This window comes from Pleurodeles waltl, chromosome 7, assembly GCF_031143425.1.
Source record: "Pleurodeles waltl isolate 20211129_DDA chromosome 7, aPleWal1.hap1.20221129, whole genome shotgun sequence".
Classification (NCBI taxonomy): Eukaryota; Metazoa; Chordata; class Amphibia; order Caudata; family Salamandridae; genus Pleurodeles; species Pleurodeles waltl.
The window spans coordinates 109,118,370-109,135,231 of record NC_090446.1 but is presented as its reverse complement, the minus strand read 5'-3'; the positions used below and the strand labels follow the sequence as shown (position 1 = coordinate 109,135,231).

The 16,862-nt window shown below is 47.5% G+C and overlaps 1 protein-coding gene across 3 annotated transcripts in view; it reads right to left on the bottom strand.

The window, feature by feature from the left end:
- The window catches only part of ARFGAP1 (ARF GTPase activating protein 1), a 181,541-nt gene that overhangs the window by 64,073 nt on the left and 100,606 nt on the right, over positions 1-16,862 (bottom strand). For all 3 annotated transcript variants that reach the window (XM_069243193.1, XM_069243195.1, XM_069243194.1), the window contains exon 9: positions 2,819-2,851. In XM_069243193.1, coding sequence (XP_069099294.1) covers positions 2,819-2,851 — 33 coding nt within the window. The remainder of the gene's footprint in view (positions 1-2,818; positions 2,852-16,862) is intronic.

Here is a 16,862-nt window from a genome sequence, read left to right as displayed (position 1 = left end):
AGGAGGTGATCTGTGGGGGCATAAGGACTGTCGGGGAGCAGCGTTCACACAAAGGTGTGGTATCAAGGCTACTGGCATCACTAGTGTCATGAAGTCTGGGTCCCTGGTGCCAGACTACCCATTATCATCATCAGTAGCTGTGTCTTGAATTGGCCCTTCAAGTGGATCAGAATCCGTAAAAAAATATCACCACTTTTCCATGACACATCGTGCCTCCTTTATGGATTGGTGATGGAGCAGGGATTTCCATAAGAGGCAAAGGAATCAAAGCAAATCCTGTTCTGGAGAGGTCGGTGCAGCACTAGTAGAGTAATTTGCGGAGCTGTTTGTGGTGCTGGTGGTGTTGACAGTGGTGGGAGGGCTGGCCTGATGCACAGAGTGAGGCTGCTGGATTGTAGAGAGGTGGCGGAACTCGTTGCATTGAAGTGGAGGCTAAAGTTCAGAGTCGGAGCCACATTTATGGGAGGCAATCGGAACAGAGCTTAGAATTTTAGCGCTGTGTCAAACGCATACCCCATAGAACCTATGAGGCTCAAAAGTGTTCCAGAGGGGACCATGGTCCTGTGGAAATCATCAACCATGGAATTTATGAAGGAGGCAAGGTCTGTTTCCTGGCATGGAGAGTAAAGGTGTTGCTAACTGGGTGGCACTGCAGCAGGTGTCAGGGAATCATAACCGGGTCTGAAGGAGCCACAGACACCGGGCCTCTGAAGGCAGTTCAACAAGCTTAGGCTTCGAAGAGGAGTCCTGAGGAGGTGGGGAATGTCTTGGTGACTTTGCCCTTTGAAGAATGGCATCGCTTCTTGTTTTTCCCTCCGCAATGACTTAGGCAATGACAGTGGTGAATCTTGTGACCTCATCCTTGGCCTCGATTTCCATTTGGCTAAGTAACTGTCCAGAGCACAGACGTTAAACAGCTGGGCCTCCCACACCTTTATGGCTTTGGCATGCATACGTCTGCATGAATCACAGGTCTTGAAGTCATGATCTGACCCCAAGCAAATTACGAGCATGGATCAATAGTATGACCCTTGATGCCACATGTCAAATCTCCACATACACCCCTCCGTCACAGCCAATGCATTGGATTGGTATGGACTTCCAGTGCTGGATCTTCCTACAGTACTGAAAAGCCTCTTCTATCCTAATGGATGAAATATTATTGAGGGATGTATTGGGAGATTTGACGTGTGACGAACACCGGTTATAATTGGTATCTATAGTGCTCTCTGGTTGGTTTTGATGAAGATTAGGTTTGATGACTCACATGGTCCTACTATTGATCTAAGCTTGTAATGTATGCTCTAGCGGCCCTGAAGAAGTGGCGTAATATACTGTGAAAAACAAGCTGGAAGAAAATTATCAGGCTACCAATTGAGAATATAATGATGTTTAGTTGGGTATTTGCTTCATATTGACATGATTTAATGGAAATACTCACAACAAACATCTGACTGTATATTTGTAAATATTTGCACTGTATGTTAGAAATAAAAAGAAAAACTGAACGTAAAAATGTTTTTACTTTATTGTTTATGTGCCCAACAAACTTAGTATAAGACTGTGAAATTTTAAGCCAGATAGGATAACTTGCTTTGTTGTGGCAGCTGCACATGGTCACTTGCATCTTTTTGCCTTGAGTTTATTAACAGTAGGTGAAACTGCACACGGTTATTCAGGTCGGCAGGGCCTGTGTCGTGTAGAGCTTTCCATAATCGGCTCTGCTTTTCTAAAAATAAGCTTCATTCACCTCCCTCTATTTGAAGCAGGTTTGGTACAGTCCAAACTGTTGAACCTGGAAAGCAAACACTGCTTCTCTCAAAGTTTACCAGAAATGAAAACAATGCTTTATGTCCTTCAAGAGCTTTTTGTACCAGTGTGAACTACAGATTGAGTGCTATGAAAGTGCAAATTGTTGTTTAAAATTGGTTACAGCAAACAGAGGATTTAGAATTCTAGGCCAGGCCTCCAGATTCAAGCCAGTGAGATTGTGCCATGAAGCACCCAACAAATGGAGCCATTAGCCATGAAACAAACCCCTACCAGTCACAAAGTGCATGTCACTTAGCAAGAATGTAATCACTTCCTTAAATAGGAGCCATAATTAAACATGTTGCTGAAACTTAGCAGTGGCAGACTCACTAGTACTTGCCCAGCAGGCAGCAATGGTCTTCCAATGCACACTTGTTTCAGTTTTAGATATGTATTTTGATTAATGTTACAATTAGCTATTGAAGGAATTGTTGTACAACTTACAAAAAGGCAATGGATAGAATTTGCTTTACATGCTGATTTTATGCGAACAAAAGGAACAGGAGGGTAGTGTCACTGAAGGAAATGCTGACAGTGAGTTTGAAAGTGTATTGAAAACAGTGTATAGCATTCTCTTCTCATCCGTGGTGCCTGGTTGAACATACAAAAGTACTTTCAGGTCAAGTGGATTTTAGAGGACTATTCTACATAATATTTAACACTAAGACTGTTCTTTGTAAAGCCAAAATGTAAACTTTGATTCAACCCGCAGTTGTACAACATGGAGCTTTTGCTCATTCAGATTGAGAGTTTAATTCATCATCTCATAACCAGTAGGACCGGATTGTCATTTACCTTTGTATTTTGAAGTCTTGGACCAGAGTAAAGGAGGACTTGGCAAAACAGTGAGACAAAGATAACGTAAAGAAAAGACAGCAATATCCACAGGGTAGGCGTTAATTAAATAATTGTGCCACAATCAACAAAAAGCAAGATTAAAACAGCAGTGCCTAAGAACTACCATAATACACCAGCAGGTTAAAAAAGGATTAAAAGGCACATTTACCTTTTGAGTTGCCTGAGATCCAAGTTTTGTAGCCTGCAAGAAAGAAAAACATTATGTAAGGAAATATTAAAAATCTGCAAAGTAGCAACAAGAATGCCTTGGAGTGTAATGGTTTGACTTTAGGTGATATAAGCAAGTTATTTTTTTTAATTAGTTTTCCCTATTTGGTATTGTCTTTGAATTCATTAACAGAACATATTCACAAAGGTTTGGGATTCTATAGTACATTTCAGAGTTTTTAGATTTAAAATTATGAAAATTCAAACCCAATATAACCCAGCAAATGAAAATGAAGAAGGGAAGTGGGCACACAGACATCAACCTTCAACAAGGAAGCATCTGACACACTACTAGGAAATCCAATGCTCCTCTTTGCCAGAATGCATAGAGTTGCAAGTTAGGCTGTTACTTCTGATTATAAGATTTGGGTGAAGGATCCAATTAAACCTATTCCCAATAATGTCATATTTTTAAAGTGGAAGAGGGACCGTAGCATACAAAGTTATAGAAAATACTAAATCTATTATGGAATTTGTTAACTAACTGCATCAATGAATGACATAATATTGTATCTCGGGTACAGGGATCAATGGTGTTGAAAGCGGACAAAGGATCTGAAGCACTAGTAAACATGTGTTGCCTTATGATGAGGGTAAGATCTGTTTGCTAGTGTTTCAGATCTTTTGTCAGTCTTCATATACTGTTGACCATTATAGGCGTATTAGTATGTTTGAATAAAGAATGAACTTCTGTGATAAAGTTCTGAGCTAATTCTTCTCATACCATTCACACAGAGAACAACTTTCTCAAACTCTTAGTGAAATTCCTGAAATTCACAATAAAGCAAACATTTTCGCTAGCAGGGTAGTCCAGTACAACCTTTTTCAATCTTTGAATAAAATCAAGCCACTCTTGACAATAAAAAAAAAAAAAACTGAACCTTGTTGACCATGCACTGATCATATCATGACTTGATTTAATTACACTCTTACCAGCATCAAATATTCAGTGCTTATTAAGATCTAAGTAATATTCTCGTTTTACAGCCGGCCTTGTAACTGAGAAAAGAAAACTTGATCATGTATTACCAGTTCTGAATGACACACAACAGTTCACAATCAGGGCCAGGATCAAGTTTAAAATTGGATGCCTCATTTACAAGGTCCTACATCAAGGTAACCCATCACATTCTCTACATTTACTACACAACTCAGAAGAATCAGAGAATGAATTGTTCCTTTGAAAACTTGTGCCACAAAGCCTAACCTTTCAGCACCCTGGAATACCTACAAACGTATCTAAAACAAGCAAAGAAAGGAGACGATATGGAGAAGATCAAAATGTGAGGAGGACTTTACTCTTCTGAAAGCACTGTGGTTCAGTCATATTTCCATCACTACAGCTAGAGCCACCTACTAAAAGATGACTATCAACAGAGCAGTCAACAGAAGTAAAGCCCTTCCTTGATGCTGTCACAAAGAGTGCCAAACCCACACTAGAACCTGCTATAAAGCCACCAGCCATCAGATGTAGCACTATTAACCTCTTTCATGGAGGAAACCAAAACAATCAAATCCAACATCACCCATTCATCTTTGTTATCCACACTATCATGTATACTCTCCAACAATATGAAGTCACTCAAAATCTCCTTCTACAAACATGACATGCTTCGCTCCTCTATAATCAATTCTCTAAAATGAGAAGACTTCACACACCTTTTCTATATTGTCAACATCTTGATAACGAAGGGCACCTTTCCAGACAGCCTCAAAACTGGAGAAATCCACCCCCTGCTAAAAAGCCTATAGTGGAATCAATCAAACGTGCCAACTGCTGTCTTACGACTCCCATCCAATTCTTTGCAAAAATTATTACGAAGGCAGCTATATCTGGGCTACAAGAGCACATTAGAAAGAATAACCTATTTCAAGACTATCAATTGGGGTTCAGCCCATGTTACAGTATTCAAACTGCATGCTCCAAGTAGTCGACGACACCCTCTTCCACAATGACAAAACCTACCCATGCCACCTGGTCCTACTGAACCTCTCCACAGCTTTCAATAAAGTCAACCACTAGGCACTGATACACACCCTGAAACTTGCATGGGCTTCACTGGCACAATCCTACAATGGTTCACATCCTCTCTCATCGACCGGTGGCAACTCTTTGAAAAAAGAACTACGGATAGCCCGGAACCAAGATGGCCGACCGGTTGTGAAGCCCGGAGGCTCCGCAACAACACCTCCCCCAGACACATAAAACCAGTGTCTGGAGGGGGGCCTCTCACTAGCCATGCCCTCAGGACGATGTTTAGAGTCCCAGGGGTTAAGTGAGCGGTGAAGCCAAGTGAACGCTCTCGCCGGCGCGGGCTTTGCGCGGTGGCAGAGGGCAGGAGCACAGGCCGGGACTGGGAAGCCCGAAGGACACCCCGGGTTGGGGACGCGGTGACCCCCATTGTGGACCAGCAGGTGGTGGGGTGGGGGGGGGGGGGGGGGGGGGGGGGAAATCAAGGGAGAAGTGAGGCCCCTCCAGGAGCACCGGGTGGCCATGCGGTAAGGACAGGGTGCGGCCGCACCCGAGATGTTGGAGGCAGGGTGGTCCTGGCGGGGAGATCGAGCCGGGGCCCGCATGAGGGGGAAAATCGTCTTGCGACCCCCCACAGAGGGGGGGGGGCAGCGGTGGGCGCCTGGATGCCCAGTTCTGGGGCTTGCCGGACGCTTCTGCCTGACCCCCAACATGGCGCCTGAGGTCAGACCATGTGGAACTTCCCGGTGGAGGAACATGGCCGCAGGGTAACTCGACAGACACTCTTCTCTCCGTAAAAAGGAACTATATGGCTGTTTTGACGCTGGGAGGCGTATCCGGGAAGGAGCAATGGGGGGGGGGGGGGGGGGACAGCAGAAGAAGTGGTGAGCACAGTGGCAATAGGAGCAAGAGCGAGAGAGGTACTTGAGGGGCACCTATGCCTCGGCGCAGGCTACAATCCAACAGGGTCTCCAGTTACTGTGCATCTGCCAGATCCGGGGTGCCACCGTCGCAGCAGTCATGGGACATGGCACTAACTAAGGAGGACCTTCTGTTGTCCCTTCGCACCTTCAAGGCGGAATTGCGAGAAGAACTCACTGCTGACTTTAAAACCGCACTTGATGCGTTCCAGTCAGACATTAATAGTCGCATGGCCTCTCTTCAAGCGGACGTGGACTCCGTGGGGACCTGTACGTTAGATCTAGAAACGCAGGTCCACGAGATGAAACAACAAGTAAATCCTATGGGGGGGAAAGAGGCCACACAGCTTAAGTCGGAACTCCAGCTCTCGATACTCAAATGCGAGGACTTGGAAAACTGCTCCCGCAGAGATAACATTAGAATGAGGGGGCTGGAGAAGGGCAGTGAGGGAGCAGAAATGGAGACGTTTGTGGTGGGTCTCTTCTCCACCCTCCTGGGCGACGAACACCCAGCAGTGCAGGCTGAAAGGGTGCATAGGTGGGGAGCCGTTCCGCCAAGGAGAGTAAGAGACCTAGAGACATCCTAGTGAAACTGAGCTCATTCAAAGTCAAGGAGCGCATACTTCAAAGGGCGAGGCGACAGGACTTTGTGTCTTTTCAAGGGGCACAGTGTACCCTATTCCAGGACATCGCTCCAGCCACACCGCTCCGCTGGCAGCAGTTTCATCCGGTAACAGATGAGTCGAGATCGAAAAATGTTACACAGATGGACACTACCCTTTGGCATAGCTTTTGAACTCAACAACAAATCATACCACTTAATGGAGTTTGGGGAAGCGGCGGCCGCACTGGGGCTGCAGGAGAACAGTGCATACACCGGACACACCGCAACGGGAGAGTTGCAACGTATAGAGGACCCTTCGCATCCACTGCTATGGATCAACGGAGGCAGCCGAGGAGGCGGAGGAAGACCCCTAAGACGTAGACTTATGCACCTAGCACATATCAGAAGCATGTTCGTCTAGGGGCGGAGGAGAAGATCTTGGATGGAGGCCGCAAGGGAGCTCTCAAAGGCTCTTGGGGGGGGGGGGGGGGGGGGGGGGGGGGGGAATAGGATCCCCCTCCTCGAAAGAGCCCAGAGACTTAGGACTGGCTGCGGGGGCGATAGCGGAATGAGCACCTTCAGTGTGTTCCCTACCATCCCTCCAACAAGTGATAAAGGAGGTCCTCACACCTGACAGTTAGAGCTTTCGAAAGTGGTCTGGCGGGGGTGGACGCGGATGAATACCCCTTCCTGACTATGAGGACCACAAGGAGGTTTGAGTACCAGCGACCTCTAGTTTATGAGTTGTTACCTGTTCTGTTGCTATTTTCTATGTTTGATTATTGTTTGTTGTTCCTACTACGCGTGGATGGACAGTCGGGGGTGGGGGGCAGGAGACGTCGGGGTCCTGGGACGGAGGGGGAGAGCTGAGGACCCCTGGTGACAACTTAGGTCAGATGTACCCACAGTCGAGGTGCTCTTGGTCACAATGACAAGATGCTACATTTTCTAACATGGAATGTTAAGGGGCTCAATTCACCCAATAAGTGGTCACAGCTGCGGAAGTTCTTGGACGACCACCAATATGATATTGTGGCACTGCAGGAAACGCATCTCAAGAAGGGAGAGGGTCACAGACTATATCACAAAAAATACCCGCAGATACATACTGCTTCCACGACAACAAAGCACTGCGGAGTAGCCTTGCTGTTCCATGGGTCCATACACTTCCAGCTCTCTGGGTCGAAACAGGATAAGGAGGGTAGATTTGTAATGGTCAAGGGCACCTTCGGGGGACGGACTTGTACGGTGGCCACACTCTATGCGCCCAAGTGGCCAAACGCAGTTTCTATTGAGCTTCCTTGACGCCTTGGGGTGTTTTGCAGAGGGAGAGATAGTGCTGCTGGGAGACTTTAACTTGATTTGGGATGCCACTCAAGACACAACACACCCCCAGAGACCGCTTACAAGTGCCTTTGAAAAAACTGTTAAGACGGCCCTTCACAGATTAGGGCTCTTTGAATCTTGGCACACGTTTCACTCCATGGTGAAAGATTATACATTCTTCTCCCACTCTCATATATCCTACTCCAAGATTGACTATATATTTTTAAGTCAGCCACTTCAGCAATCTCTCAGATCGCCAGCTATCCACCCGATTATAATATCTGATCATGCCCCGGTGGAGGTAGGTTTAGAGTGGTCCCTCCCGTGTTCAAGGAGCAGACCGTGGTACTTTCCAAACATTTTAACCTGTGACCCAATGACTTGAGATGAGTTGCAGAGAGCTATTAGAGAATTTTATCAGAATAATAAAACAGGGGACACTCCTCTCCTCCCCTCCCCTCCCCCCTCCCCTCCCCCCCCCCCCCCCCCCCCCCCCCCCCCCCCCCCCCCCCACTACCTGGGACACGTGTAAAGCTGTCCTCAGGGGCACATGCATTTCATTAGTGTCTTCACTTAATCTGTTGAAAGCAGAAGACAGACATGGTCTGGAGAGTGCTCTGACGGTAGCTGAACAAGCCCATGAGCTTTCCCCTACCTGGCAGACTCAGAAGAAAGTAACTTCCATTAAAGGCAAATTGCAATCTATATACATGAATAGGGCAGAAGTTGCATTGTTGAGGCCCCAGAAATCACATGTTAGTGGGAACAAAATAGGCACTCTCCTGGCCAGGCAATTACGTGCCAAGCAAACTAAGGACTATAGAGTGCAAGGGCGGGATGAGTCAGGGGAACATTATTCAGATGAGGAAAAAGTGTGAGCTTTTAGGAACTTCCATTCCCGACTATATAAATCAGATAATCCGAGCACCCATGCCCAGAAGGGCTATCTGCAACACACTCAGCCCCCGCAGGTTTCTCGCAATACTATGATTTCCTGGCGACCCCATTCACCACGGACAAAGTGCAGGAGGCCATCGACTCCCTTCCACTACACAAAGCGCCGGGTCCCCATGGATTCACTGCACATTTCTACAAAACCTTTGGGGCAGGGCTCACATCACCTAACTGACCTATTCAATTTCATAAGAACGGAGCACACACTATCCCCCACTATAGGAGAAGCCCTGACCACACTTATTCCTAAGGAGAGGAAGGACCCTCAGCTCTGTGCCTCTTATAGGCCCATCGCCCTGCTTAATCTCAATGCAAAACTATATTCCAAAATCTTAGCCCGGAGACTTTAGGGGGTGTTGCCGGATCTGATTCCCCCTGACCAATCGGGCTTTATCAAAGGTCGGCAAACACATGATAATTTGAGAAGGGTCGTTCACCTGATGGAAAAGATGACAAAGAAGCAGGTCCCGGCAATGCTGTTGGCACTGGACGCCGAAAAGGCTTTAGACCAGGCGGAATGGTCCTTTTTAGTAGAGACCAAGCGGCGATTTGGGTTCGGGGAACAGTTCATTGCAATGGTAATGAGCAACTAGTCGTGTCCCCGGTCACAAATACGCGTAAACGGGGTGACTTACGACTTCTTTGACTTATCCAGAGGAACAAGACAGAGTTGTCCCCTTTCCCCGTTGCTCTTTGCACTTAGCCTGGAACCTCTGGCAGCCCGGATACGGGCAGATCCGAATTTTCAAGGCATCCAATTTGGCCCCGACCAACATAAGATATCACTGTTTGCCGACGACATCTTGGTTTTTGTTACTAAACCACGTACGACCCTTCTGACCCTCCAGGAGGAGTTGTGTCTTTTCGAGCAGGTAGCAGGCTTCAAAGTGATTAGGGGGAAATCATATATCCTTAACTTAACAGGTCCTACCGCTGAGATGGGTGTGCTAGCCGCCACTTCTCCATTTCTATGGGCCAAGAAAGAAATTTTGTACCTGGGAGTCAGACTCACCCCCATGGTTGCCGACTGGTTTAAGACAAATTTTCCGCCCCTACTTGGGACGCTACGAACGGACTTTAAGAGATGGTCGACGCTCTGGCATTCATGGTTAGGTCGTATAAACACCATTAAGATGACAGTACTTCCACGGTTTTTATATCTGTTCCAAAGCCTGTCCATTGACATTCCTAAGCATTTTTACACAGAGCTCCATACGATGTTCACCTGGTTCATTTGGCAGGGCACTACAGCTCGGCTCTTCAATAAATTGCTTACGTGCCCAAGAGACAAGGGTGGTTTGGCCCTCCCGGATCCTCTCATATTACAGAGCGGCACAGCTCCGCGTTATCGCAGAGTGGTCACTCCGAGAATCCGACAAGCTGTGGCTAATCATGGACAGGGCAGTGATGGGGTGGACACTATGGGATGTGCTATGGAAACCCAAAGGAGACCGTCCGAAGAACACTTATCTCAGAACCCCTACCTCTACCACCCTTAAGGTATGGGACACGGTGACAAGAGCCTAAAGGCTCACAACTTTTCCCTCACCCCACACCCCAATCCACTATTACACAGCCTTTCCTCCGGGAGCTACCCCAGGTCCTTTTGACAGGTGGAGGGAGTGAGGCTGCTTGACGATCGCTGATCCATTCTATGGGGAACATGTACGTACATTCGAAAATTGCTGAACAGACTTTCATCTACCCCTCTCTGAGCGCTTTCATTATAATCAACTAATCCACTGGGTTACTCAGCCTCATATGCAGAGAGCGGCCACCAGGGACCTCCTTCCCATTGAGAGGTTTGTGCAGCAGGGCAGGGTAGCGAGGGGCAGTATTTCCACACTATATAGGTTGTTGGCATCGGCGCAGCGCGCTTATACCTCCTGGCATCTGTCTTTCTGGGAGCAGGTTCTGGATTCCCAGGTGGAGGAGGGTCTCTGGCACAACCTGTTTCAGGACATAGTCAAATATAACCGCTCCATGGGTGCTAGAGAAGCACATTATAAAATTCTCTACAACTGGTACCTCTACCCAGAGAATCTTAAAAAACTATCCCCAGGTGTCCGACAGGTGTTGGCGGGGATGTGGGATGTTGGCAGATTTTAGATACATCTGGTGGGACTGTCCTGTTGTTCGCCTATACTGGAACGAAATCATGTCACATTTAAAAGAGATTTTGGGTTACCCTGTCCTGTCCTCATCAGCACATATTTTACTGGGCTTGCGCACTCCGGAAAAGCAACACCAAACTCAGGGCGATTGTTCTAATATGTGGTTGGCATTCGGTGCAGCAAAGACGGCATTAGCGTCACACTGGAAAAAAACAGAACCGCCCCCAATAGCACTGTGGTATACTAGACTGTGGCGCGGTCTCGCCATGGAACGATTATCTGATAAGTTAGATGACTCCAGGAGAAGCTTTGATTACATTTGGGATCGTCTGGTGAGGTTCCTCTCCAGGGGCATACCACACACAGCCTGTAGCCCGCGTCTTAGGGTTCTGCACCTTTTCCACGTGTAAGAACCAGCCCACTGGGAGGGACATTGGGGAGGATTGGGTGTGTGGCTACATGGGTGCGTGCGACTCTTGCTTTTATGCTATATACTCAAACTTTGTACAAGGCGCTATGGGGGACAGGACACAAAGGGGGTGATTCTAAGTCTGGCGGGCGGCGGAGGCCGCCCGCCAGACTTCCCCCTCCAAAATACCGCTCCGCGGTCGAAAGACCGCTGAGGGTATTTTGGGTTTTGCACTGGGCTGGCGGGCGACCGCCAAAAGGCCGCCCGCCAGCCCAGGGCAAAACACCCTTCCCACGAGGACGCCGGCTCAGAATTGAGCCGGCGGAGTGGGAAGGTGCGACGGGTGCAGTTGCACCCGTCGCGAATTTCATTGTCTGCAAAGCAGACACTGAAATTCTTTTTGGGGCCCTCTTACGGGGGCCCCTGCAGTGCCCATGCCATTGGCATGGGCACTGCAGGGGCCCCCAGGGGCCCCGCGACACCCCATACCGCCATCCTGTTCCTGGCGGGAGAACCGCCAGGAACAGGATGGCGGTATGGGGTGTCAGAATCCTCCATGGCGGCGCAGCTTGCTGCGCCGCCATGGAGGATTCATTTGGGCAGCGGAAAACCGGCGGGAGACCGCCGGTTTTCCACTTCTGACCGCGGCCGAACCGCCGCGGTCAGAATGCCCAGCAGGGCACCGCCAGCCTGTTGGCGGTGCCCCCGTCATTTTAGCCCTGGCAGTCTTGGACCGCCAGGGATAGAATGACCCCCAAAATGTGGTTGTTAGTATGGTTGTTTTTGATTTTTTTTGTCTCTTTTTCTGCACAAGATATCACATTTCTATGCACTTCTGCACCTATTCCAGGTGGGAATATTTGAGTTCTATGCTGAGTGCAGCTCTCCCTACTGTTGAGCATCAATATGATTATACTTGGGGCGAGGGGGGAGCCGACACACCTGGTGTATTTCTCGAGGCTGTTTGCGATCTGATTTGCTTGTATCATTGTTTTATTAAACGATAAATGTCAATAAAAAGTTTAACAAAAAAAAAAAATCAAAAAAAGAAGAAAGAACTACCACACCCTGGACTCTTTCACCTGCAGAGCCCTCCAGGGCACCATCCTATCAGTCATCATTTTGAATGTGTATAAGGAACATTTGGGAGCTATTCTTCCAGACAACATCAAGATCCACAAGTATGCAGATAATACCAAATTATCCCAAAATCTCTTAAAGTAACTACATACAGAGACTCAAAACCAGCTTCAAACACATCCAAAACTGGATGTCAACAAACTATCTAGAACTAAACTACAAATACCAAAATTCATCCTGTTTGCCAACCATGCCAAATATTCTTTGTTTCAGTCATGGCTCTCCATCGTAAACCTAACGAGCTTCACACCCTGACTAGCAAAATAGTCAAAATCTTTCAGGTCAACCCTTGAATCAAACCTCTCACTCAAAGACTACATCGCCAAGAAAAGAAAAGCAGCCTTGCTCCATATCTTTCACCTGAAAAAGCAAAACCTTATCTCCCAAGAGAAGACTTCAGGGAATAACAGTTAAAGTCACAGTACTAGCTCACCTATGTGTAGGCAACGTCCTTTGCAGTGGCATCCCAGAGACGACACTAATATCCTTTACGCAGCACCACAGCACATCAAGGGGCGGAAGAAATTTGACCAACTCACCCTTGCACTAAAGGATCAACTCTGGCCCCCACTGCAGGTCCAAATCACCTTCAAGATCAGCTGCATCCTGTGCAAGGCTCGCTACACCAAGCCTCCCACCTTCTTAGCTGACAAACTAACAATATCTCTAAGTCAAGCTAGACGATGAGCTCCAACATCACAAGATTAGACACTAGACACTACAGGAATGAGAAAACAAGAGAGTAAGCCTTCTCAGCCAAGGCTCCCAGGATCCAGACCATCATCCCCTCCAATATCAGAACAAAACCAACCATCCTGCAGCTCAGGAAGAAACTGAAAATCAACTCTTCAAGGATCAGTACCTCAGATAGATTGACTTTCTATCTCTTCCACTCTGTCTACCTCCTCTCTCTGTCGACATAAGAAATACCAAACAATAGAGATATACATCCATCAAGTCCCTCGCTGCGGACATTTGTATTCCACAAGAATATTATGTTGTTTATATGCTACAGTGTAATCCTATGGCAGGACTAGAGACCAGTATTATGCATTTCCTTCTTCATTTTAACAAATCAGCAGCCAATCAAAACTAATATTACATTCATCTAGAGAACTACATGGTCCATCAGTCTCTAGAAAGAAAAAAAAAACAGCATTGTCCCATATTCAATCAGGTCATAACAGGAAACCGATATACCAGTACACAAGAAACAGCATTTTGTCTTACTATGCTACTCAGAATGCAGATAAGTGATTTCTAGACGATTGTTATATTACTAAAAGGTTTATCCCTGATAAGTAATTTCTTTATTTGATATAATTGTCTTACTCTGCTGTTACTGCTTCATTTACTTTATGCCTAGTGATTGCTAATCACATTTGTTTCCACAAGGTTTTGTTCCGGGAGACACATTCTCTACGTTTTGGGGAGGGGGTAGGGGGGGGGGTTCGGTGGGAGTCACTCAAATTGCCTGACTTCAGCATTTTGAAATGCCTGCCCAGACCAATTTGGAGGGACAACTGTGTCTATTAGCCTGCGTGCGTTCAAATTAGCCCTTCTTCCCAGCAACCCATGGAGGTCAGTCTTAGAAAAGGGGTTCAGTTGAAGGACTAATTACAATCTGGTGGTTTTCTGCCTCTCACAGCTCCAACAGAAGAGGAGGAACTTTGTTGGAAATGCCAACGCCTCAAGAGATTTATCAAGTAAAGAATATCAGTTCTGTCCAACCAAAGGCACGAGGAAGATTGGGTAACTTCTGGGGAACAGGGAGGCTTGGGTCCTTTAAACGGTTCGAGGGTTTCACACAGAATTCTATGGAACTTCTATTCAAAGCTGCAGACCAAGATCTCTCTTTTTTTTCCCCTGAATCGAGCAAGACCTTTATCGATCAAGATGTGCAGGTCTTTATATAGAAAGGAGTGGTGGTGGTGGCCACCCCAAGGAGTTTTGAACGCAATATTTTTCTGGGTCAGAAGAAGGACAAGGGTCACCATCCAGTTATCAACCTTCGAGAATTCAGTGGGTGAACGGAGAGGGGACCCATCTTCTCAGGGACATCCTCCTTTTAGGTTAATGGATGTAGAGATTGAATTTGAGACACGTTTAGTATGGATGTAGAGATTGAATTTGAGACACGTTTAGTATTTTTTTACCTCTTATCAGAGATTTCTGCTGTTCTTCTGGAGGTCCAGACTTATGAGTTTGCGGCCCTTTCCATTGGGCTTGTTGCCCCCTCTGGGTTTCACCAAGATACCAAATCAGTCATGACAGGGGGCGTGGAAAAGACAGCCAAGACGGCAGATACGACCGGCTAACTCTTCATCACCCGGCCTGAACACAGACTACCATCCAAGGCCGCTGACCAGGCGGAGAGGCCGCTGGTGGACTTAGCCGCCTCCCTATTACCTGCTACCACCATGCTCAGACTCTGAATTTGTCTCTGGGGTGCCTGAGAGAGTGGGGCCCACCCGTGTAGTATCAGGTGCACTTCTGCTGGAGCAATCACCCCTGGAAGCTGTTTTGTGAACAGATGTGGGGTTTCCTCTAAACCCTGGCTCAACGGGACTTCGTTCCACAGCCTCGACATCACCATTGAGGCAAATGGGGAGTGCTGTGGCCCCTTTCACCAGATGCGGCAACTCGGGTTGACTGATACAGCCCAACAGCCACCCCAGATGTTGGGACCTTCCTCTGCCTGCTATGTCCCCCAAACTGGTTCTTGAGCTACCAACCACTGTTCAGGGCCCCAAGTGAGAAGTGATATCAAAGGGATCACACCCTCCAAGGGCCCCCTCCATCACAAGTGATACTATCCTGTGAGCACTGCCCCCACAACTCGCAGAAGTGCCTGGCTACCTAACCCCTCTCGTCCCCCCAAGCCCAGCATTGCAAGAGACGCAGTAGAGACAGCAACACCACATGGTGAGTCAGGGCGGCCCTCACCCTACACTTTGCCTCCTATCAATTACCCTGCAGACCCACTGTGCCTCATCCCCCCCAGACTCCGCTGCATCCACCCAGGGGCTTCAGCCACCCCGGACTCTTATTGACTTTGCCCCTCCCCAAGAAACCCTGCCGCAAACGCAGTGCAGTATACATGCCCAAATAGAGGCCCCGGGATCGCTACTGGGAAGCCTCCTTCCTTTACACACCTGAACGCCCACACATCAGCACCATTATCGAGGCACGCGTGGCAGAACTTCATAATCACTGGGGCCAGGCACCCGCCCTGGAGGGGGGGGGGTAAAACATCCTCATCATTAGGCCATTCCTGCTCCCTTTGGGGGCAGCTCGGCTTATTTCTGTAAGGCTCATCTGCCACCCAGGGGGGCAGAAACCCCACCAGACACCAGAAGAATGTTTAAAAAATGTTTGTTTTTTTAAAAAGGAGGGTGGGGTATGGCTATATTCCCACCCCAAATAAATGGGGACAAAGTCATTTCAGCTCTCCCCTGCACACCAAAACATGTTATCCCACGACAAGCAAGAGGACATCTAAGGATTTTGGGGTTTGGTTTTACATTTGGGCCATCAGAGCTTGTCTAACTCTCAAAATCGTCCCACGTGGAATGGTCAGGGCTGCACATTTTAGACTTTAGGACCACAAGACCTAGACACACCTGAAAACTAAACATCTGGGCGAGTCCAGGGTGGTGAGCTTCACATGCAGCCTGCACCATTTTCTTACCCACAATGCCCTGCAAACCTCCAATTTTGCTGGCAATCACACATTTGTCCTACATTTGTGTGATGGAACCTTCCGGAATCTGCAGGAATCCACAAAATTCCTACCACCCATTATTGTTGCATCTATACCGATAAAAATCCTGCCCACTTGTCAGCCTAAAAATGTTTTTTTTTTTTTTTCAAAACTGCCCTTTTGGATCTGCTTTGGTTCCACCTCAATATTGATATGTTTTTGGCTCTTCCGTGCCACAGGCACTTGACCCACCTAAACAAGTGAGGTATCATTTTTACAGGGAGACTGAGGGGGAACGTTGGGTGATAGGAAATTTGTCCCGGTGCGGTGATCACACATACAAATGTGTGAAAAATTTGATTTTTTTAGCTACATTTGAAGTTTGCTGAGGACTCTGGGTAAGAAAACACTGGAGGAACCACGCAAGTCGCACCTCCCTTGACTCCCTTGGGTGTCTAGTTTTCAGAATTGTTTGGGTTTGGTAGGTTTCCCTAGATGGCTGCTAAGCCCAGGACCAAAAACGCAGGTGCCCCCGTAAAAAAAGGTAGTTGTGTATTTGATACTTTTGATGTGTCCACATAGTGTTTTGGGGCATTTCCTGTCACAGGCACTAGGCCCACCCACACAAGTTAGGTACAATTTGTATCGGGAAACTTGGGGGAACGCTGGGTGGAAGGAAATTTGTGGCTCCTCTCAGATTCCAGAACTTTCTGTCCCCGAAATGTGAGGAAAACATTTTTGGGGCCAAATTTTGAGGTTTGCAAAGGATTCTGGGTAACAGAACCTGGTGAGAGCCCCACAAGTCATCCCATCTTGGATTCCCCTTGGTGTCTAGTTTTCAAA